General features: G+C 38.3%; 1 protein-coding gene across 36 annotated transcripts in view; it reads right to left on the bottom strand.

Moving 5' to 3' along the window:
- Window positions 1-2,932: 2,932 nt before the first annotated feature.
- Window positions 2,933-24,241, bottom strand: part of LOC128859316 (basement membrane-specific heparan sulfate proteoglycan core protein) — a 202,138-nt gene continuing 180,829 nt past the window's right edge. For 10 of the 36 annotated variants that reach the window (XM_054096226.1, XM_054096227.1, XM_054096222.1 and 7 more), the window contains 17 exons: window positions 24,067-24,214; window positions 23,495-23,672; window positions 23,030-23,430; window positions 22,671-22,826; window positions 22,270-22,600; window positions 21,768-22,014; window positions 20,498-20,669; window positions 15,674-15,724; window positions 14,008-14,454; window positions 10,559-10,794; window positions 10,218-10,484; window positions 9,217-10,142; window positions 8,735-9,152; window positions 8,373-8,673; window positions 7,892-8,308; window positions 7,675-7,822; window positions 2,933-3,987 (listed from right to left, as the gene is read on the bottom strand). In XM_054096226.1, the coding sequence (XP_053952201.1) occupies window positions 3,945-3,987; window positions 7,675-7,822; window positions 7,892-8,308; window positions 8,373-8,673; window positions 8,735-9,152; window positions 9,217-10,142; window positions 10,218-10,484; window positions 10,559-10,794; window positions 14,008-14,454; window positions 15,674-15,724; window positions 20,498-20,669; window positions 21,768-22,014; window positions 22,270-22,600; window positions 22,671-22,826; window positions 23,030-23,430; window positions 23,495-23,672; window positions 24,067-24,214 (4,887 nt within the window). In that variant the 3' untranslated portion in view covers window positions 2,933-3,944. Of the gene's footprint in view, window positions 3,988-7,674; window positions 7,823-7,891; window positions 8,309-8,372; window positions 8,674-8,734; window positions 9,153-9,216; window positions 10,143-10,217; window positions 10,485-10,558; window positions 10,795-11,031; window positions 13,668-14,007; window positions 14,455-15,673; window positions 15,725-20,497; window positions 20,670-21,767; window positions 22,015-22,269; window positions 22,601-22,670; window positions 22,827-23,029; window positions 23,431-23,494; window positions 23,673-24,066; window positions 24,215-24,241 lie in introns of those variants that run through there. The other 26 variants (XM_054096244.1, XM_054096248.1, XM_054096247.1 and 23 more) reach the window with 9 other exon arrangements.

The raw sequence follows: 24,241 nt of genomic DNA, 5'->3' as shown, positions 1-24,241 counted from the left end.
AGTTGAGATGTAGTAAATGATACCTCCCTAATTTCATATCCTACGAAGAGAGGACCAAAAACCGGGGAGAGGAAGGTTAGATTAGGTTTGGCAGCCACATCGCACATAGAGCCGCAGTGGCTGGGCTACATTTCCCCAGAAACAAATAAAAAATTCTGAAGCGGCGAAGTGAAGAAACAGATCAGAATTTGGTAAAAATGGTAGAAAAACATGAATTAAGTTTGGGTCTAAAAATGTTTACTCTTGGCGCACTTTATAAAAACAATAAATTTTTATTTTAGAGGATTTCAAGATCGGCCACGGAACAATTAATTCATATGGTGTCTTTTAAGAGCTTGAGAACTTAAACTTGTAATACAGAACAGAAATCTTGTTGGAATGCATTTTTTTTATTATAATCTGGTAGATAATTCCATGGAACTTAAATATTTCTTTATTATGATATCCGCCAGATGTCCGGCGCGGCATATATTATATATGATAATTGGCGCATACTCTCTTTTAGGGTGTTTGGCAGAGCTCCTCCTCCTATTTGTGGTATGCGTCTTGATGTTGTTCCACAAATGGAGGGATGTTGTTCCACAAGTTTCAAGCCGACTCCGAACGGCAGATATTTTTATGGTATGAGGAGCATTTTCATTGCAGAAATACAATCGGAAGTTTGCCATTGCCTGCTGAGGGGTGATCGCTATTAGAAACAACTTTTTCTTTATTTGGTGTATTTATTCTCTATGAATACCGAATGGTAGTAACGCACCAACCAATTCGGCTACGCCGCTGCATAATACTTCCTTAATGAGTAAAAATTTTAAGCAAATCAGAGGGCAACTGGTGGAAGAACTTATAGAACTTCGACTGAAAGAATTTAGCCAGGGCAACTTGGTATTCGGCTTCAGGCTCATTTGACTGATTTTTTCGAATCAAACCGATTTTTGTATTTTTTTCATATTTGAAAAGGTAAACGCTTCCGTAATCTTGTGTAAAATTTTAAAGAAAATGAGAGAAAGGCTCACTTAGTTTTTAATATATCGAGACCTAATTGCCAAAAGGGCGTAAGTGACAAGTTGTTCGATTATCTGGTTTTGAATTAAATCGGTAACCTTCCACCACACGTCCAAACTGGCAAAATTTGAGAGCTCTACGAAGTACAATTTAACCCCCATTGCAGAAGCTGTGGGGACCTTTCAGAGAAGGAGACTGTTGAGCACTTTCTCTGTAAACGTCCAGGCTTGGCAGCTAGACGATTACGGTCACTGGGCGATCCTTTCCTTCGACGGCCTGGGGCAGTGCGCCAACCTTCTCCATTACATCAACAGCTCTGGCTGGCTGAAGATATCTGCCTGTTGGAGGTCACATAATAGTATCAAAACGGCGCTCAGTGCTACTTAAGCTACGAAGTACCGTTATAAAGTGGTGGTGAGTTAAATTTTTCTTTAAGTGCTCTTTACTTTTGTTGCTTACCTTCGTTTGGGGGTTAGGGGCAAAATATTCTATGAAAAATTTAAATGCCGGATCTTACTTTTGCAAAGGCTCACATCCTAAAAATATCTTTAGGGAATATTGTTATGAAATTTTCCTACGTTTTCTCCAATAAAATGTCTCACTCCTCTGTCACTCCTCTGAGTACGATCACTGGATTGTTAAACAAGTCTTGCACCGGATGGTTCCTTACCGACAACTGCGTCTAGCTGAGTCGTGCGTGTCACTGAGCCCTGCAACTTAGTGTCTACAACAACTGTGTATCACCAGCTGAATCAATACAATATTTTCGGTTATTGCGGTTATTAGAGCAGCATAAGCGTTCTACCACAAATGTTTGGAGGATTCTGCTGCAGTGGCATCCCTTCAGCTTATATAAGTCCGGATGATCCCAGTAATGTGGAGCAGAACTAACATCTACAAAGGTTCAACTCCAAAGAAGAATTTTAAATGTTTGAGTTGTTCCCCGTATTAGTAGCGTTCGCCGTTATCTCCAAAGTTGTTTGGTAGGTCGAAAGTTTCCCAATTTGTAGTAAAGTAGTTGATCTTTGTTTTTTACAAAAAACTACAATATAAAAAATCAAGTTCTTTACCGGAAAGTGGAAAATTACAGAAAAGAATAGCTGCGTGACTAACAGCTTTCTCAATGTCCTTTACCCCCGAACTTGGGCTACATTTCTGTGCCTATATTTTTAATAGCCGCTCTCTCATTAAGAGGGAACACCACTGTGATTTTTCAAAAAAATTGATTTTTTTGCATTTTCTTAAAGTATAAGTATATATTCAAAAATATGTAAACAATTTTTTAACTTTAAATGGTGAAAATTGACGAAATTATGCACAATGCAATAAGTGCAGGTAGTCAGTTACAACGGCCTATGAAAACTTTAAACGCGTTTTTCTCAAAACGACTTTTCTGAACACGGTGGCCTGGATTTCTCGAAGACTTAATATATGAACCGATTTTAATTTTTTTTTTTAATTTTTGTACTTGTATTGGCTACAGTCGTACATAGCTGTTTTTAAAAATTCCAAAAATTAATATTTTTTCAAGCCTTTCGAAAACAAAAAAAGGGTTAAAAACACAAACTCATTTTTCAAACCTGCACCATTTTCTAAAAAAAAATTAAGAAAAAACCGCCACGTACGACGATAGCCATTGATGTGTAGATTAAGATTTTTTTTTGGTTTTTTGCCTTCAGATGATTTTTCACCGCTGTATTGTGGCCACCAGGGTGCATCAGTTTTTTATGACGTCATTGCATTAATATTAATAGCAATTGTAATTTTTAATATTTTTTAATAAAACTTTGTGTCGTTATAGTTGAATATGTGTTAAATAAATTATAATTTGTCTGATCCTCAAATAATCATCCCTACTTATAAAAAAAAAATTCATGAAAATCACTTAATTTTCATGCGTTCACAGTGGTGTTCCCCCTTAACAGTAAATAAAACAGATTTTATATTTGCACATTTCAAAGCAAAGATTTATTTCGTTTATTTTTAGTCGCTGTTCATTTATTTTTTTTACTTTTACTATTAATATTAATTATTTATTTACTTATTAACGCTTTATACAATTATTTGCCATACATAACGATAGTCGTATCGATTTTCTTTTTTCTTTTAGTTTCGTTTTTGTTTTTGTTTTTTGCTTTTTGTTTTTTTCATTTACATACAAATATAAGTAGAAAAATTAATTATTACTTTGAAGTGTTTTAATGCATTAGTATTAATTATTATAATATTAGACTGGCGTACATTTTTTGTTGTGGTCAAAAACTATAACTTTTTACTAAAAGTTCGCATTCAAACTATAACGTAGTTAAAAAACAATAATTTGAGCATTAAATTCCAAAACTAAAACTTTCATTCAAATTAAATATGTTTCTTTACCACTTCAATCCTTTCCTTGCCACGGGGCAACTCAGTTGCGAAAATGAACAGAAAAATATTGTTTATGTACGCGTGACTAACATTAATTTACAGATAATATTTTCGCATTAGTTTTATGGGTTATTTTTTAAGGTTTTTATTTAACTCTAAGTTAATTAAAACTAAAAGAAATTTCCGCTTGTACGTCTCAAAATTTTGAACGAACAAAATTAACGCAGTGGAAAAAACGAGTGGCGGCGCTGGGCAGTTTTTGAAAGTTGTCGACTTTTTGGTATTTGGAATCAGTTTTCCTCGAAAAAATTAAACTTACAAATTAAGAAATTATTGCAAAATATATGACACAAGTTTCATTAAAATTAGCTTTGTTGTATTGTTGTTGTGCGCTTAAGTTAAAATCTGTTACAAAATGAGAGTAGAACAAAAAAAAATAGAATACCGAATGAGTTGGACTCGACGTGCTTTTCGTTTAATCTGCATTTTTTGTTGTTAGCTTTCGAATCCATTAAATTATCTGTGAAGAATTTATATTTATAAAAAAATGTATACATAATATTTAAAAGCTACGTTCAAACGACTGGTGGTTCGGTGCCAAGAGACTCGTCGTCGGCTCTGTGGTGGCGAAAATGGAAATGAAAAGTTGAAAAGAAAAATGAAAGTTAGTGAGAAATAGTAAAATATATAAATTCAAATAAAATGAAGTGAATTAAATAAAAGTTCATAGACGATTCAAAAAGGAGTAAATTGATAAATCTTCTGCAAAAGTCGCATGGCGCAAAAGTTCACAAATTTCGAGTTTTGAGATTTTTGCACATTTCTGCTAGTAAGCGAAAGATCAACTCGATTTTTGTTGTAAATTTATATTAAAATGGCTATGCTTCTTCTTCTATGTGTCTTTTTTGAAGAAAAAGTGTGAAATGTTTAGGCTAAGCAAAGATTCCTACAACCTGCACTCTGCAAAGCAAGAAAACTGCGTTCCTTTTTAAATAAACAATAACAACACTTGCTCACTTTTTCACTACCACTTGAATAACTAGTACCTAACCTCACTTTTGCGTAATTTACAAAATACTTATTGATTCCATTCACAGCACATAATCAGAATAGTAATTTTTATAAATTAATTATAATATTTTCGCTAATTGAATATTTATCTATTATACTTAAATGTGGATTATTTTCTTTATATACATTTATATAAATAGTTTGTGGTTTTTACTATAAATACTTTAAAAAGTTTTAATATAATAGTTTCAAGCATTATTCTCGACTGGCATTCAAGCGTTTTTAGCTTCTTTTTCAAGCACTTTTAGTTATTTAAAATGAGAAGCGAATTCCTTGTGCCAGAAACCAGCCGATCTGAGGCGATTTGCATAACTTTTTTTCTTTTAATTTTTATTTCTCTTTAATTGACTATTATAACATACATACATACAAAGCTATATAGAGGCTGCTTAAGAATTTTCTATATAGTAATAACCCGCACTATTAAAGACAATAAAAAAATATTTTATTTAGAATCCGTCAAAAACTAAAAGTATAAAACGATGTATACTCCAGCTCAACCAAACTTTCTGTACCTAGCGAACATTTTGAAAATCCCATACATAGTTCTTAACAGTAATAGGTTATGTTAGGTTAGGTTGCTAGGCTTATAGCTCAATTTGATGTCGCATGGGGAACTTACCCTTATCTCTCCTAAAAGCAGTGTGCACTTTTCAAAAATTCTAAAAGATCCCAAATTTCTAATTCATTAAAAAATGGACTTCCTAAAATGGTCTGGATAGAGCAGGACAATTGCAAAGGAAGTGTGAGATAGTGTCTTCCTCTTCCTCATCTAAGCAGCCTCTGCAGAACTCATGTGTTTGCACGCCTATTCTCTGAGCGTGTCTGCCTATTAGGCAGTGCACCGTTTTAACTGAAATCAGTGTGCTGAAACTTTGCTTATTTTGGGTTAGCAGAGATTCTGTCTGTTTAGTAATGAGAGTCGGCTGAATTGTAAGAAATTAGTGGTGTACTTTTGCCCGTTATAGCAAACTGTTTTGTCCTGAATAGATTGCTACTGAAATTCAGCGAAAAATAACGGGAAAAACTTAATATTGTATTTTTCAGAGTTTAAAAATAAGTGTCAAAATGACCCACACGATCAAGGAGTATTGGGCGAAAAAGTTCTACAAAAGCAAGAGCCATTAAAATTTACACTAAATTTTTAAATACGATAGCCATTAATGGCAATTGCAGTTTTATACGAGTTTTCCCAATCAGTTTAGATCAACTTGTGATCAAATTAGGAGAACTTCAATTCCCCTGAAAAAATATCCAATATTCAACACTCTTCGTCTGTAATTATGGCTATACCATTTTTTTGTCCCATTTTCGTCTCATTTTGATGCACAGTTTATTATTTGAGTCTTTTTATTTTAGGGCCAAAGATGGCTACGAGCTCTCGACTCAATTCGAGAGCATTTTAAGACCGATGAACTTCAGACTGCTTTTGCAATGGATGAGCTTTAAAGGTAACACTTGAACCGGCTTCATGAGGGCATTGGCTCAAATAGGGACTTCAGACTGCTCTTGAAATGGATGAGCCTCGGCTTGGTTCAGAAAAGGAAGAATCAATGCTGCATTGAGAAGGTATAAGAGGTTTTGGAAACGAGATTCCTCTAGCAAAGAATTTACTGAAACTGCGCATGCGAGCCAAACTCAGCAAACCAATTCCCAGTTATGAATCATTGAATGGCTGGTTATTTGCTGGGTCCCTTATGATTTGCTTTAACATTTGAGCACTGGATAAGGACTTCGGAAAGGAATCATCTCAATATTTGCTGCTCAGCTATTGCCAGGTTAAAAGTGTAATGTTGTTTTTTGCCTTTTATGAAGTTCCCAATACTTTTCCTCTTGAATTTTTAGAAAATGGCTGTTATATGAAAAAATGATCATTGATCAATCAAACGCAATTTTAATAGAAACGAAAACTAATTAACCTGCATGCCAAGGTAAAGTTCCATTTAGCTGGACAGATAACCATGTCTTAATCACCTTGTATCGTCACAGTTGGATGCTGTTTTGACCAATTCGATCGAGCAGCTATCAACAACAAAAAAATTTAAAGAGCTCGGCGTGTTTGTAGTTGTAGTTTGACGGGTATTAAATTTCCCAATAGTTTTTTAAGAAACACTTTCTTATTTAGCCTATTTTTAATTTTACTATAATTTTTCCATTTTGTTCATAGAAACCTTTAGCACATTTTTTCTCTAATAAATATTTAATAATTGTAATAAGTAACTGCATGAATTTCATTCTTTAGTACACTTATACATTAGCTAGCTAAGAATTATAACAATCAAAGCCAACGCGCGATCTTTCCTCTCACACTTTTCTTGCTTTTATTTTGCTAAATATTTTTTTTTTATTAATATTAAGCGCTTAACTCTACATTTGCGCATGGTAGGTAAGTATGTACAAGCGTAACATTAAATAAAACGAATGTTCGAAATTTTCGAAATTCAAAATAAAATTGCTAATCCTCTCAAACCGTTCACATTCTCTTGTTAGGCACAAATTCTCAATAAAAATCAAACATTTTTTACCGGTTCGCACCTAAATTGAACTTATGTCAACAGTTCACAACTTTTTAGACTTTACTGCATATAAAATTCTCAAAAGAAAAACTCATTTTTTTCTCATGGTTTCTCTAACACATCTTTTCAATCATCTTTTTAATTGTTAGCACTGCTATCCAGTGCGAAACGCTCATATTTTAACAATAACGGTTATTTTATGTAGTTATTTTGTAGTTGCATGCCTTTCACCCACAAACTCCCGCTACCTGGCAGGCTCAAGGTGCATAAGTGTGAATACGCTATTAGACTCTTCACCAGCATCAACGTCAAACAGCTGTAGCGCAGAGAGCGAGCTCGCCAACTCTGCCCCCTCGCTAGGTGCGCGCTGTTCGCCCTGGAGTAGGCGTTCGGTGCGCTGTTGCGGTAGTACGGATTGTAGGTGGGTCGCGGATAGAGTATATGCACTGGTGGCGGTTGGTCGATCTCGTCGAAGAGCGACGGGTCGTAGCGGAAGTCCTTAAAGTCTATGTCGTGATAAACTAAACTGGATGGAAACCAACTGCTGCAATTCCAGACGTATGGGAGCAGCATGTGTTGAGGAAATACAAATCACTTATCTTAAAATTTTTTTGCATTAGAGGTCTCACAATTATTGCTTACATAAAATTTAATTTCTACTTCCTTCACTGTTCCTTACTATGAGTTAAGAATTTGTTAACTTTGTGGGCTTACTTACTGCGGACATATGTCGACATTCTCGCCACTAATGGCCACTGCGCCCAGTTGTATTAAACCGTGCGCATCACCCTCTACGACGCGCACGCAGCCGTTGAAGTTCTTGGTGTAGCGGCCGCCAGTGAATTTGGCAACGTCCGGGGTGCCACCTGAAAATCACAAAACGCAAAGGGCATTCAGTAAAGGTATATCTTGCTGTTGTGCGCGCCAGAGCTTACCAATGAACACATGTCCCGGTAGACTCATCTTGTCCTTGCCGGTCGGACGTGTTTCGCCGGCATCCAATAGGTGGTCCAGCTCCAGTATGGCAGTATTGTCCGTGCGTTTGATCAACACAATGTGGCGACGTCCATCGTCGATGCGTTTGTCCGGATTGCGTATGACGGTTTCTTCGCCGTTGAGACGGAACGAGAATTCCACAGTGCCATCGACTATGGCTAACGCCATAAAGTCTTGCCCGGTGTATTCCTCGTCCTTTTTCTGACCCCACCAAAGCAGCAGACCATTTGGATCGGTTGTGGAGAATACCATTGCTGCAAATGAGTATTTTTGGTCGACGTCTGAGTTGAATTGATTGCGATCTACTTCAAGGTAGCCGTTGCCATGGAAGTTGGCATCGTATTCGATAGTTATGTCTATGAATAAGGAGGTAAAAGTTATTTAAATTAAAGTCGGAAGTTCGGTAATTGTTCCGCTCACGTTCTTCACAGTGCTTTCCGGTGAAGCCAATTGTGCACGCGCATATGGCCTCGCCATTGTGCACGCTGCAACTGCCGCCATTTTCACATGGATCACTCGCGCATGCGTCTACTTGTTGGCCCTCCTTTTCACTCGGCGATTCAATTGGTTTGCCTGACGCTTGTTGGATATTTGTCGCTTCGTGCTCGTAGTTGTCGAACGATTCATTCTGGTCGATCTCATTGATTTCACCACAGTTCTGGATGTTCGCCGCGTCATGGATGTCGGCAATAAGATTGATCTGTCGTTGGCCTTCGAACAACTGGTAAGGGGAGAGAGAAGATTTTATTACAAAGTTTGCTCGGGGTGAATTGTGAACTTACGCTCGAGACGCAACCATCGAAGCCTTGTGTGATATTCACGTCACGGTTAAGTTTAATATTTTCGTGATCGTAGCCTCCCAGGTATAGCGGTGTCTTTATGTACAGAATGCGTGCCAATTTAGTCGCCTTCGCGCGCTGCTCTGACTCATTGCCAACGCGCAAAATGCCTTCGCCGAAACGGCGTGACACTTCAATTTCGGTCCATTTGTTTATCGGCAGTGGATTCTGCGAACGCACCAATATAGGGTTTAGACGTGCGCCGGTATTTATAATCAGTTCCACGTGTTTGTCATGTAGCAAGACAGCAATGAAGTCGCCGCTGGGTAGTTTTGATTCCGCGGCGTAAAGGAGTACGGCGTCTTGCAACGAGTTTGGTCGTACTTTGAATTTGACATTCAGTTTGGAAGCGCGTGGTGTGCTGAGGACACGGGAAACATTTTAAATTAAAACAGCAGTGTTGACGCAAAACCAATACTACTTACGGATAAGCTGCGTAGCTGTTGAGTTTGAATGCCAAGCTGTTTTCATTCAGATGCTCAATATATTGACAACGATCGCCGGTCTTGTTCAATGGACAAAGGCATTCCATGCCGAACTCAGTGTTCTCACAACGTCCACTACCACAAATGCCGGGAGTGCACTGTGTGCCCTCGACGCCGCAGTTATTTCCGGTCCAACCCTGTTGGCAGATACAAGTGTACGCCGTTTCAGTTTGACTCTCCAAACAGATGCCGCCATTTTTGCATGGGTTTTGTTGACACGGACGGCAAGCAGTGACGCCCTCTTTCAGTTTGGCCTCCTTCATTAACTCAACAATTGTACCCTGAAGCGTGAGTCGGCTAATACAACCAACAAAGCCGACTTGTTGGTCGATGGCGTCAAGCGGCAGCATATCCCAGTTAGGCACGCCACCGATGAACAAATCTTCGATTAGATCCAGCGGGGAGATCTGCGCTTGTGTGGGGAATGCAACTGGATGCTGATCATCGATCTGCATATAGCCATCGCGACGGAAGCGATTAACGCGTATCGTGTGCCATTCTTTGAGTGAGACTGGACGTTCGGCGCGTATAACCAACGGTTTGCCATCGAAGTCGAAGCGGAATTCGGGATAGCGGTCTTTCAGCGACAGTGAGATATAGTCACCGCTGCCGCGCTTTTGGCCGTTGAACAGCAACAGACCGTTGCCTTGTTCGGGTCGGAATGTGATATCAAAGTTAAACTTAATGTACGACTCGGGCAGTGTGGGGAAAGACATATAACTGATGGGTTCCTGATGGAACTGTGGAATGGCGCCAGTAACTACAAGTATGGTGGGATAGTCGATCGACAGTCCATCAGGTGTATTCGACGTGCAAATATAAGTACCGGCGTCATTCGCTTGGACATCTTGCAATTCAAGGCGCTCCTGTAAGAGTTAAAAGAATAAATACATTTACAGAAAATTTACGTTAATTGGCGTATTTAAGAATCGTTTACGCACATTGAATAGAACGCGATCGGCTTGCATTTGTCCGTACTGACGAGACCAACGATAGCTGCCCGGTATTTCGGCGTCGCAGTTCAATTGTGCAGTGGAACCAACACTGGCGTGCACCAACTTCGGGCGCTTCCATTCGTGCGGCCACTCTTCGATGCCTAATTCGTAGCTAGTGGTATACAGGTCGCCCTCGTCGGTCTTGCACTTGCAGACATAGTTACCCGCGTCGGAAGCCGAGACATGTGAAATGATGAGGCGATTGCCGATTTGCTAGTAATTTGACATGAAAACAAAGGCATTCAAGTGGGTTAGAGTCGTCTAGACCGACTAGTTGGCGGAGTTACCTGTATGTGCGGTGGTAGTGGTGAGCCATCGGCACGTTCCCAAATTACATCTGTGTAGCTGCTGTCCGAAGAGTAACATTCAACCTCTGTCGATTCACCGATGCGCAGCTGCGATGACTGTTGGTCCAGCTTTAGGCTCAAATCGCGTGGGCGTGTCTGCTGCTGAGGAGGTGGGGTGGGACGCTCCGGTAGCGGCTGTGGTATTATTGGCTGACGGAACTGTGGCGCTGCCGCTGCTATTGTGGTTGTGTGCGTAACGAATTCGTATACATATTTGCGATTACGTGCGATCAGTAATCGATATAGAGAATTATCGACATTGAAAAATTCGATAGCAAACGATTTACGTATTGACAATCAGCAGGCCAATTGCTTATGCAAGCGCGCCCAGAACAGGTGGCAACGCCAATTCACAGGCCACAAGCAAAGCACGCAGATACATACACGTACATAATTATATTTGTTGCACAGCGTTTTTGTTTTTGTTTTTTTGTTTGTGTTTTTAGTTTTGATGATTTTTCAGATTTATTGCAATTAATTGAGTTTTGAAAATGAGTTACAATTCGATGTACGAGTGGCGATGGACGAGTGACGAGTAGGGCGATTAGCGATGCAATATGTTATCGATAACATTTTGATGACGATAATTTAAGTTGGTTGACCAATTTTGTTTTTTGTATTTTGCGTGTTTGCGAGTATTTTTGAGTTGTTTTCGATTTTGCATTTTGAACGAACACACAAAGTAGCAACGACATGGATGACAAACAGAAGTCGAATCGATAAATCGATTAGTCGATTTTGTTGGTGGTTGTGGTGGTGGATGGATGGGATATATTTTTGGTGGTGGGGTGGCGAGAGGAAGAGTAGAGAAAATACAAAGATTAGCAAAATTTTGAAAAATTAATTCGTTTCCAACATAGATTCAACATTTCATTATTATTCTTTTTAATAACTAAAAAAATATACAAAAATACTAGTTTTACAAATGAGAGAAGACAAGATAAGTGGTGTGGTGGTGGTAATTAGAGGATAGTGGGGAGCATGTGGGATCAAAAGAAGGGCAATTAACTACTACCAATACAAATGGAGTACACAAAATAGTAAATCGGATGAATTGTGCACAATTCACAAAAGCCACTCAAAAGAACTCAACTCAAAAGTACAATAATTCAGATGCCAAATAATTTTAAATAAATCAAAAAATTTCGTTGTCTAAAGAAAAAAATTAATTAAAAATAAATTAAAAACTTTTTTATCTTTTTAATTTTTAAATTTAGTAGTGCATTTTTTAATCACAAAATTTTGGTACGGATTTGGTTTGTGACTCGTGGGTTTGTAGTTGGGGTGGTGAAGCTGTTAGAAAGCCAAACAAAAAAATCAAAACGCAAAACGCAATAAAACGCAGTGAAACGCATGCAAAAAGCGACACGCTAAAGTTCATACATACATACATATGTACATACGCATACAAATAAATGCTAGATGTTTGAGTAATGGGTGCTTGTATGGGGCAAGAAGGTAGTCGAAATTCGAAGAATGCATGCAACGACTTGATATGTAGGTGAGTGGCAGATGCGAGTAATGTACTTGAGGTGGGCGTAACCTCCATGTGAGTGCGAGTATTTACATACATAAAAACTACCTACATACATACATACAGATAGAGATACATATGTATATATTTTTCATAGGCATGTACGTAAGTGTACATCATTTCAACTCAATAGCTCTATAGCACTAAAGTGCACATACACTTCTACAATACATACATACATACGTACATAAATATATTTACTTACGCTTAGCATTTAGCTAATATACGGCCACATCTTCTGGCGCGTGCCGAGTGGCATACACTCAGCCATGAACTGTAACAGAAATAAAGTTCTATTCTTCACAGAAAATCAATCTGCTACTGGTCACTCAGGCAAAAGTATACCCCACTAACACCGACTTATTTTGACCACAAAGCCAAAAAATATTGTACTTACAACTAATTTGTATTTGTATTTGTATATCTGGAGAATCTGTGGCCTTAAACCTACAACATTCTCATAGTAAAGTAATATTTTTCATAAACATACATACATACATACATATAATACAAATCAGAAACGTGTTTTGATCATGGAGCGAAGATGCTAGATTATATATTTACATTTGTCAGGGGCGGTATAACTTTAGCGCCTTTTTGGTAGCGCCGAGCTAAAGTAGCAAAAATAAACGACCAAAGCGCGACGAAGGTTTGCACAACGATTGTGCGGGGGGAACAACGAAATGGACGGGAGTTACTTTCACAAAATACGCTCGATGTTTCTCTACCTATGCGTGGTGAAATTTTGAAACAATTTTTGACCATCTAAAACTTGCCTTCAAACATTTTGGTGGGAGATAAGAAATTGACAGAGTCGTGAGTTTCAGAGTGAAAGAAGTAAAGAGTTTTCGATGGACATTTTATGAAGAACTTTTCAAAACTGCATGTAGGCTCGCTGATTTCGGCAGTTATAATTATTTTTGAGTTTTTATACAAAATATCTCAATGGACGTGGAGCTTCGAGATCTACAGTATAAATCTGCAAAAGGTCGTAGAATCGTATAAAATTGCAGTACTCAGCTATAAATGTACATACCTGAGCTCTTTGTACAACTTTGCAGAAAACTTTGTCAGATCTTTTGGTCAATTTCTTGATATTAGACACGAAAGTTTGCTTTAAAATTGTTTCAGAATAAAATTTTCTTCTACTTGTAATTTTGCTTAATATATCAGATTTCTTAGTAAAACTCCACGTGAACAAGTTTGTTGTTAATTACATATATTTAAATTCAAAAAATGCATGAAAATGAAATTTTTTCAAAACACCGACTTTCGTATGATTTCTCTCGCATAGCTCCTAGTTGACCTAAGTATACAGTAAGATTAGTTGTTGTGTGCGTGGAATGTTCAGGGATACTGAAATTTGAGTCAACTGTTGTTTCAAAGTTTTCTCATGGGTCATTGCTGTGCTGTGGGATCCTCTCAATGTGCAATCCATAGGTACCAAAGCAAACAAAGCTACTTACATTCAATATTCCTCAGCAAGGGGTGCATTCGACATTTACCTTCGGGTGCCTAGAAGAGTTCGTGTTAATTGCTTTTACTAAAGGGCGCCACCTACTTCAAGTTGAGTTAATGCTAAATACACTTCTACGATTTACTTTGCTAGGTTTTTGTGGATTCTTCTCGTTTGTATGTATATTTCCTACTGTTTACTTTGCAAAGTGAAAACAAAGGAAAATCACAGAACAGAAAAATTGCAACAAAAGTGTGAAAACTTAAAAACAAAAGAACGAAAAAGATTGTGTTCCAATTTCGAAAAACAAAAAAATGTACCAAAGAAAAATCAAAAAATCCTAGTTTAGGTGCGTAACAAAACAAAAACAAAAAAAAATCACAGAAGTTCAAAACAAACCGAGTGGGCGGAAAACAGGCGTTGACAGCAGGTGGCGTCGCTTTTTCAGCCGCAGACGCTGTTTGCGTTTATGCGTGTGCGTGTGATTGCTGCGCCGCTCCTTGTGGCCGCTGTGGCGTTTCTTCCAGCGTTTGTAGCTCGGCTTGTGGGATGGCTTCTGGGATGATGGCGCGGACAGCGGCACCGGCTGAGGCGTTGCCGTGGCTGTTGGCCCCGCAGTCGCCAGTGTTGTCAAAGTGGAAAGCTTCAGTGTCGTTGGCGGTGGTGGCGCTGGTGGCGTACAATTGAACTCGTCCGAGTGATCGGTGCAGTCGTGTATGCCGTCGCAGACCATTGAGGCTTTGATGCAGGTGTGCGGATGCGACACGCATTTAAAGTCGCTCGGCTGGCAGGCGTAGGAAAGACGCGTTGGCGGCTTGGAGACCAGCGCTTTGGTGGGTTTGAAATCTTTGTGCGCGTGCGTGCGCGTGGCGTTTTTGCATAAGCGCAGTGAGGTCGCGTCCACGTGTATGGAAGCGAAGCGAAGGGAGTAAAAAATTAGAAACCATTTGTCGGGGTGAACGATGGAGAGCGATGAGGGGCATGTGAGAACGTGATAAGTACAAACGTATATGGGGAAGAGGCGGGATAATATGAAAATAAAAGATATTGATTAGGAAAGAATGTCTTACGCAGAAAATGAATTGAAATGAAAGAAACCAAAATTAAATTTACCAAGAAACTACGCGTTTGGTCAAGCACTAGAACTACTTAAACACAGTAAAGACTACGGAGTGATGGAGGAGCGTCGCTAAGCGGGTGCGTCGGTGCTTTGGGAGACTCTGAAATACTGAGTTCAAATTTATGATAGTTTCCGCTTACCGACGCTTCATGCCACCAACTAAAAATACGTTCTAACATTAGCACTACGATTTTTGTTTAGATAAAATTTTGGTTTGTTTTTTCAACTGGGTGGATCTATTGAAAATGGTTCGATGCGTTTAGTCAACTTCCTAGATGCATACTGATACTTCAATGAATGGATGGTTTGATGAGTGTCGGGATACATACAACGGTGCTTGCTTTCAAATTTATTTTTGATTATATTTGTTTTACCGGAAGAGGTCCTTAAATTTTTAACGAACATTTTTTACAATGGGAATGTCTAAGTTTCAAGACTTTGCTTTTTACATTAAGTAAAAAAAAAAATTTTAACGAATGTCTACCAATAAAATTTTTGAATAAAATACTGAAAAATTTACGCTTTACAATTTATAATTTTAGACAATTCTTCTAGCTACGAAAAACACAACATTATTAGAAATATAATTTTTTATAGGAATTTATGTTACAAAGGAATGGCAGGTTGCTTTTTTCATTTTGTTTCTACTTCGAGGCATTTTATTTACAGCTTTTTGTTGTTGTGCTTTTAATTTTGACGATAACTCTTTAATTATTCACTACCTTCTACGAATTGATCTAAATGAGTAAGTAAATTTTAATATAAATATTTTTTCCAAGCTATAAAGAGACTCACAACCGACTTTTCTAAAAGCCTCGAGTAATTTTGTTTTTGCTTTTACTTCAACAACTACGAGTACTACTCGATACACGAGCACATACATACACTAGCGAATACCATTTCTAATAATGTAAAATTTTGGATTTTGAGGTTTGTTCCACACACCTGTACAGAAATAGAATACCACGCATGGGACCTCACTTAAGCTGTAACCTCCTGTACAGCCGCAACGAGCGAGTGCGAATATATACGAGCGGTTTTTGTCCGGGTATTGTTCGGGTATTTCGAGCACCGTTTGCGGGTTATCGAAAGGTTCCGTTTGCAATACCGTTTGGATGAGTCGTTTCGTTGGTTTGGTTTTTTTTTGTTTAATGGGTTCGTGTAATTTTGCATTCGGGTGATTGATTTGTGTGTTTGATGGCATGTTTTGTTCGATTTTTGTTGATGTTTTGTTTTTGTTTTTTGAAATTTTGTTCATTTTGATGATTGCAAATGTTGTTGCGAAGTGACGAACGATGTTGTTGTTGTTGTTGATAAATTGTTTTTATTTTTATGTTTTTTGAGTGGGTGGTTCGTGTATGGATGTGAGTGAAAATGAATCGGTGTATGTTGTTTTTGGTTTTGCGAGTGGCACACATTGATTTGGTTTCGCATTTTGTGTTTTGTTGTTGTTTTGTTTTGAATGTTGTAAATATTTTTAACAGTTTCGTTTAGCAAAGAAATTTGCAACACATTTGAAGAGTAGCAGAGAGTGAGTTGAAGTATTAAAGAGAAAGAAAGATAAAGAGAGAAATAAAAAAGAAGCAGAATTTAATAAATGAAGAAAAACATTCTTTTTAGGCTTTTTTTCTTGCACAAATCATTAGCAACAATCGCAAAAAAAGGAAAAAAATTGTTCTTCGGTAGGTTTTCTGTAGTTTTCCTTTTAATTATTATTTGTTTTTTGTTTTGTTTTTTTTTCATTATTTTTTCTTTCCAAATAACGAACTGATTTAACTTATTACAAATCTACCAAACCTACACACAGAATATGCAAAATTGGGGAACACAAACAATTATTTAAATGATAGTGTAAAAGTAAGTACAAGAGAGTTGGAGAGAGTGAGACAAGTAGGGGAGAGATAGAGAGTAAGACATACATATATAGCCGGTGAATGGTGTATAATTTTACGCTAACGGTTAGCACAAGGTGCTATGATACCCGGTACCGTTGAGTGTCGTCGCAAGTTGCCACACTACCGCATAAGTACATGTGTATGTGTGTGTGAGTGTGAAATTTTGTGCATGAGCCTATGTGTGGGTGCGCGGAGTTTTCGGTATGTGTAGAATGCATGTTTAACTAGGCATAACGGTGATGTGGGTACTGCAAAGTAGCGTTGGATGCTAGCGAAAGTTTTCATTGAAGCAAAGAAAAATCGTTGTCGATATAAAGTCTCCCAAAGCACTTTTGGACTCAAGATGAATGTTGTTTCCAGCTAGGTGAGCTTTTATGTCGACACAGATTTCAGTAGAACTTTCAACCACGGCTCAAATAACTGAGGTGAAATCGTTTTTGAAGCTAAAACGTATGCCCAGCGGCCGCTTTCATCCTACTCAAAGAGAGCTTTCGATAAAAAATTTGCTTACAAATGAATGGACTCGTGCTGCGATTGACTAATAACTTTTCACTAATTACACACATAAATACTACGAATATGACTACGACTAAAGGCGGGTGGATTACTGTGATGGTGTCTTACACAAATATAATTTAATATATTAACTTAACAACAACATAAATTAAACTACAGATGATTTTCATTGATACAAAAAACTAATGACGCTTAACTTTTACAAAAATATATGTAGGTATGCTTCGATGTAACACATAACGGTAAATATTATTAAACACTTAACAATAAGACATATGAAAAATAGTTGCTCATTGAAGAAATGTGTTTGTGACGGAGAGGGAGAGACAGAGAAGGAAGAAAGAGAGTGATATAGATAAAGAAAGGTGAATGATTCACGAGTGTGCAGAAAGAGCTTTTATGGTATGAGCGGTGCTAAGAATGTTAGTTTTAGTTCTGAGTTTACTTAAACGCCTAAAATATGCTAGCCAAAATATTCAAATCTAGGAATCTGAACTGATAACTGATAACGGGAAGCACTACAACAAAATTAAATAAAAAAGCGAAAATTCTCGACATTTAAAGAAATATTTTCCGTAATTCGTAATTTTTGAAAGCTCAAAAGCTCAGAACTTTAGTTTCAAAAAGATTTTTTTAACCGAGTTATTGGAAAAAAATTCCAGCTGAGCTAGAAAATTTTAATATTCCATAAAATAACATATTTACAATTTAAGTTGCCAAAAACTCTTAAATTTCTGAAGCAGAATTTATTTCTCCTTAGCTTTAATCCAGTATTTGTTGGTAAAAAGAAGAGAGTTTGAATACTCTCAAGAAGTAATGTATATGTTCGAAAAGAAAAGATGTGCAAACTAAGAGTAACTAAAAATAATGTTCTTGTCCTTCTCGTTTATAAGAGATCGAGCTTTGCTACTTACGGAGCTTTTTAATCAACAAACTGTTCGTGAACCTGTGCTAAACCTAGTTATGTCGAATATGAGCTTGCGGAAAAAGTTGCTCTTACTCGGGAAACTTGGAATATGGAATGGAAGTAATAAAACATAAGCTTTCGAAAAATGTGTAAGTGTAGCAATCAAAATCAAAGCTACTTTTTTCAATAAATTTAAATGCAGCTGAATGTTCGTGACTTTTGCTAACCATGCAATGATGAAATGTGAAACACGGCGCAGTTTTTGGAAAAAAAAAAATATTTTCTGCTTGACTTTTCAAAACAAAAGTCGCATACAAATATAAAAGTATGTGTGTGTATGTGTGGGCTGTGTGCAAAGAGGAAAGTTTGAAAAACCGCGAAAAGATGCGTTGAGGGAAATGTAGCGAAAAGCATTGAAAAAGGCGAATTTTGCAGAACAACGTCTGAGACACAAAAGACAGGAATATTTAAACATTTTATTTTTTTCTTAGAGGGAATACCGGTAATAGAGTGGAGTGGAAGTTGGAAGTGGCGGATGTGTGATGCTTAGAAGAAAAAACAGCGCAAAGAAAACACCGAAGATGAGCGGAAATCTTAAAGTGAGAGTTTTGAAAATCCACAACCAAAATTTCTTGATATTTGCTGAAAAGTTTATATGCACTTACATAATTGAAGCTTGGCGACAAATATAACACAAAAAGCGGCGAAATTAGTGGTAACGTTGATAGTTAAAGAACAGAAAAAGCGTCAAATTAGAAGTGAAACAAAAAGCTTTGGCAAATAAAAGTGAAAAAATATGCGCCGTCTGCGGAAGCGCCAAGCAAACCAAATGGCTCCAGGAAGCGCGCTCAAATGTAGCGTTGCGTACATTTGGGCGCACGTTTTCGAAATTCACGTAGTGCGGCTTGGCACTGCCTGCGCGTTTCGGGCGCACATGCAAATAAAATACGCAAATGCTAATACTCTCATGTGGATATTGAGTGGGACAGTACTTTTGAAAGACAAATTAAGAATTCATTGAAAGTGGAATTGTTTATAAATTCTGTATATTTATTTGGTTTTCTTTTCGTTCTTCTTTAACTTATTTAATTATCAAAATATATATTCAATGGCAGCCAGTTGTTGTAGTTGTTGCATTTGACATTAAAATTATTATTACGATTAATTAACAAAAACAAAAAACATCGAGAGAGTTTTGACAATAAAAAATTGCAATCGAAGGGCAGTTAAACAAAATCTGACTTAAAAATAATTGGATTATGGGAACTGTGGGAGCTGCGGGATAAAAAGGATTTTTTTGGATATTTTAAAATAAAACAGTCATGGATTCGTTTGTGGGAAGATATTTCAAGGATTTTTGGTGGCGTGTGATCCAAGTGGATGCGTGGGCAGTTTTGGACATTTATTCATAAAAGTTGGCATGCAGACTTTCGCTTAGTTTTTTCGTAAAATATTCTTTTTTTTATAATAATAACATTAAAAGTAATAATTAGTTAAAATTAGATATTTAAAATGCTCGCTTTTTGAGAGAAAGCTTTCTTCGTATTCATTCATTTTTCGCTACGGAAATTCGCTGAACATTTTGTGAGCATATTTGAATTCGTTTCCAGGGGTAAGTGTCTGGGCTGTTTTGCAAGTGTTCGTGTCCGAGATGTGAAACTGCGCGTGTTTGAATTTCAATGGGGAAATTTCCCGCCACCAATTAATAAATTTCAATTTACAAAACTAACAAAATATATATAAAAGTTATGATTTTTTGTTGTTTGCGTATTCTTGGATAGGTATTTTTGCTGTTAATGCTATTTACAAAATGGAATTTAGTTGGCTACGTATTTTACAGTGTTTTTTCAGTTGTTTGGTTTAAAAATGTTTACAAAATATTTTAGTTAGCAAATCGTTAGATCTAGGGAGGCTTGTTGTTTAAGGTGGGGTGTGTAGCTGGTAAACTAACTATTGAAGCCGTACAAATATGTATATAACAAGAGTAAACACAGGGGTGGGGATAAATCGGGGCAAACAGCTAAATAAGAAAAATCAGTGGTGGAAATTTGGCTCACATTGCGAATTTCGTCTTGAACATGCCCAATAGCTATTCAAAAGTTGTCATTGATTTTTTTAATATTAATTGTAAATCGTAAATCGTAAATATACATATATAGAAAGTAGTTTTCATTAAAAATGTGTTAGCAAGAAACGATTTTTTTTGGTTTAAATTTGTATGCCTAATTTTGTTTACTTTTCTTAGAATTTTTTTCTAGATTTTTCTTCAACTTCATGTTCAAATTTGAATATCATATTATATTCGTTGTTAGTGGTTCTCATATTTTTTTTGGTATTTTTTAAATATAATTTTCCTTTCTTGCAATCAATGCCTATGCTGAGCATTGTAACGTCGCCTTCTCTTATATTCGTTTCCGTAGTTAGGAGGAGGAGGATAGGGATTATACTCACGCTTGATATTCAGATCTACAAATGATGGCTGTGAACGGCCGCCGCCAGTCGAATATGACTCGCAGACGTAACGGCCTTCATCCTGTTTCAGCACACCGCGCAGGTAGAGTCGTTGATCGCGGATCAGAGCACTGCGTGGCAGCGGGCGACCATCTTGGCGACGCCATTCGTACTATGGAAGCGGGAAGTAATAAAGATGTAAAAGAGATTAGCGAGAATTATTTATTTAGAGAGAGAGAGAGAGAGAGAGAGAGAGAGAGAGAGGGGGAGAGGCAGAGAATCAAAAAGTAAAGGTGGATTCATCGTCTTCAAGACACCCGTGGGACATGCGTGAGAGTATTTCTGGCTGTGACGTAACAAGTGGCAAGCAAGAAAGAAAAGATAAGTTCGCGCGTGTATAACAATGAATATTAAAAGCAATACAACAATAAAATTAAAACCAATGTCCACTTATTACGTCAACTTAATAACTGATTATGTCCGGTTCACTGAGAGCCAAGGCGGATTTAGCTCAGGTAATGACATTCGCCCAGCTGATTATTTCGCCGTAGATATGAATAACGTCAGAATGATTTGATTTGCTTACATCTGTGTGTTTACATTGCCATTTGTGTATATTGATAATTTATAGTTGCTGACGCAAATAATACCTTAAGTGTAATATTACAAAAAAAGATGTGTATTGGGCTTGAAAAAAGTTAAGCGGAGTAAAGGTCTTTTGTTTGGCATTCCCTGTGGGGAAATTAATTGGCAAGAGTGGATTTTGACGTGACGGAAGTCAAAAAGCGAAAGGAAATCTCACTTATGTTTATTTACTTATATGCGGATGCTATCACTTGTAGTAAATTTGTCTTGCTGAGAACGGTACAGCAGTCTGTAGATGTCACCAATTTTTGTGTTTCCTCGCCTTGTGCATACAACTTTTAATTTACTCTCATAAATTCCTTGTCGAAGATAGTTCGGCAAATTGTATTTGCTTCTAGAGTCAACAATTATTGCAGCTTGCCAATTGCCGACATATGAAGTTTTGATTTTGATACAAGAAAATTGCTAACGAACGCATATAAAATGAGAAAATGGCAATCCTAATTATGCAGTCATGAAAACAGAAAATCAGTATAAAAATCATTGAGTGTTCAACATATTTTCGTTACGTTCTAAAAAACTGCGGGTATTTCGTGCCCATTTTACCAACCAAAGTTGTACGGGCATGAACGATGAATCCGCCTTAAGATGAGCTGAAGAGCGGAAATCTAGAGCAGCAACTTACTCTTATTTCGCCCCGTATAGGTTCGCGCGCGCTCTGTACATCACACTGCAGCGTCACATCTTCACCCTCGGGAATGTCATAGACTTGAGCGCGCGGTGCTGGCTGATAGGCTCCATTACGGTTCACGACCACTTCGGCCATGTTGGTGGTGTTGCCGTAGCGGTTCGAGGCCGAGCAGTAGTAGCGGCCCGCGTCAGCTGGGGTAATGGAGACGAAGCGCAAGTATTGCCCATCTATACGCACGGAGCTGCGGAAAGACAGAAAAACATGTGAAAAAAAATCAAAATGAAAAATTTGCCAATGGAAACTGATTCGAGAACCCTCCAGCCGGCAGAGATCTATACTAGATCCACGCGATTTGCCACAAGGTTTGGAAAAAAGGATGGACCGTGAAACCATCTTCAGCATAAAAGGCGAATAAGTACAGCTTGACTAGGTATGGGCTTTAAATTTCAGCTGCGGAAAATATTTCTAAATTAATTCTACTCTTGCGGATACTCACTCAGTGAGTGGTCGGTTGTTGTCCGTGTGCCAGGCGACGTCGATGGGCTGTTCACCAGTGACTTCACAGTAGATGTCGATGTTGTCATTCGGGGCCACCACGATGGGCATCTTGGGGTGGAATGTGATGTGTGGAATGGGCACTAAAACCAGCTCGGCGATGACGAATGTCACAACAGCGCCGCGGTTGTCCAATGCATTGCAGCGGTACTTGCCGCTGTTCTGCTCCTCGACACGCTTGATGATCAGACTGTTGCGTTCGAAGTATGAGTTATCTGGCAGGGGACGACCATCCACACGCTCCCAACGTGTTGACAGGTTCGGTACGTTATCTATAGAATACAAAGAGTTATTGCTTGCAATAATATTGAACATGAAAGCGTGCTCTGGCGAAAGACTTACTCAAGTCACAGGTGAGTGTGACGGCGTCGCCCTCATTGGCGCGATAAATGTTTTGTGGTGGACCGTAGCCTGGCTGACGCGTTGGTGGGTATTGTGGGGGTGGTTGTGGTTGGTACGGATATGGATATTGTGGATTCCGAATCACATCGCTGTCGTCTTTGAAGAATGAAAAAGAAGGAGCTATTACAATTGGCACACAGAAAGCGAAAATAATGCAACTCTCTAGTACTACCATTACTTTTTGCGCAGCACAAGACATGCAAATATCAAGCAAAGTTCCAACAACAAAACACTAGTCACTTGGCAAAAGAAGCGCTTTCAGCTGCTTCTTCTGCCCAAGCCACTCAAAGTGTACTTACTGGACGCATCGCCGCGGCGTGGACGTACATCCACAGAGATGTAGCTCTCCGCAGTGCCTGCTTCGTTGCTTGCGATGCACTTGTACGATTTGGCATCATTGCGGTCGATGCGATATTTCTCCAGGAAGGCCTCATTGTATTGTGGACTGGCCGGCAGGGAGGCACGCGTGAATTCGGTACTCTCGTCCACCCATTGCACAGTTGGGCTGGGTACGCCAGTGGCGGTGCAGACCACCTTGAGCTCATCACCTTCAGTTAAGCTCAGAACTTCATCGCTTGGCTCTAGAGTTATCATTGGTGGCACCAAAACGCGTACTGATTGTATGCCAGTCGCGCGTCCAACGTCGTTCTTTGCGACACACTCATAATCACCAGAGTCTTCTACTTCAATATTTCCGATGCTGTTATAAAAATTTGTAACATTAACTTGTGGCACCGGGTCATGATTTGTGTGCAGCTACTTACATTATGTAACCGGCGCTGATTTCCTTGCTACGTGGTGATAACGGTTTGCCGTCGACGCGACGCCACTGTACGCTGGGATCGGGTATGCCAGTGGCACTGCAGTAAAGCATCGCTTCGGTGCCCACATTTACCGTTTGCGGCTCAGGTGGATGTATATCGACGGAAGGGCTTTCACGTGCTGCAATCAAGTAAATCATTGTTGTTGTACAGATTAGTATAAGGAGCAAGTAGTTGGGGACGATCTTATTACCGACTCCTTTCTTGTAAACTTGCATTTCGTACAAAAAAATGCAGGGGTAAGAAAATTAAGGAAAATAGAAATTTAGCCGAACAATTTTTAAACGATTTACGGCAAATAGAGCGAACGGGGAGAAGAGAGAGAGAGAGAGAGAAAAGTCGCGTAAAGAGACAAATCAAGTTAGTTTACAAATTTCTTTTTACGATTTACGAGCAATGTGTAAGTAATAAAGTTTCATAATTTGTGGGACTGAGTTGTGGAGTGTGCGGAGTGTAGTGGTCGGTTTGTTTTTTTATTCGGGTTACTAAAGGTTTCTGGGTTTATCAGTACTTACGTTCAACATCAATAATAGTGTTCGATTCATGAGAGCCAGCAACATTCTCAGCGATACACAGGTACATGCCGCGGTTCTCAGGACGCGCGTTTATGATGCGCAAAACGTTACCGGTTTGTTGCACATTGTCAGCGAGCGCTTCATGAACCTGTAAGAGAAAGAATATGTGGATATG

Source organism: Anastrepha ludens, chromosome 3 (assembly GCF_028408465.1).
Source record: "Anastrepha ludens isolate Willacy chromosome 3, idAnaLude1.1, whole genome shotgun sequence".
Lineage (NCBI taxonomy): Eukaryota > Metazoa > Arthropoda > Insecta > Diptera > Tephritidae > Anastrepha > Anastrepha ludens.
This window is presented reverse-complemented; position numbering and strand designations above follow the sequence as displayed.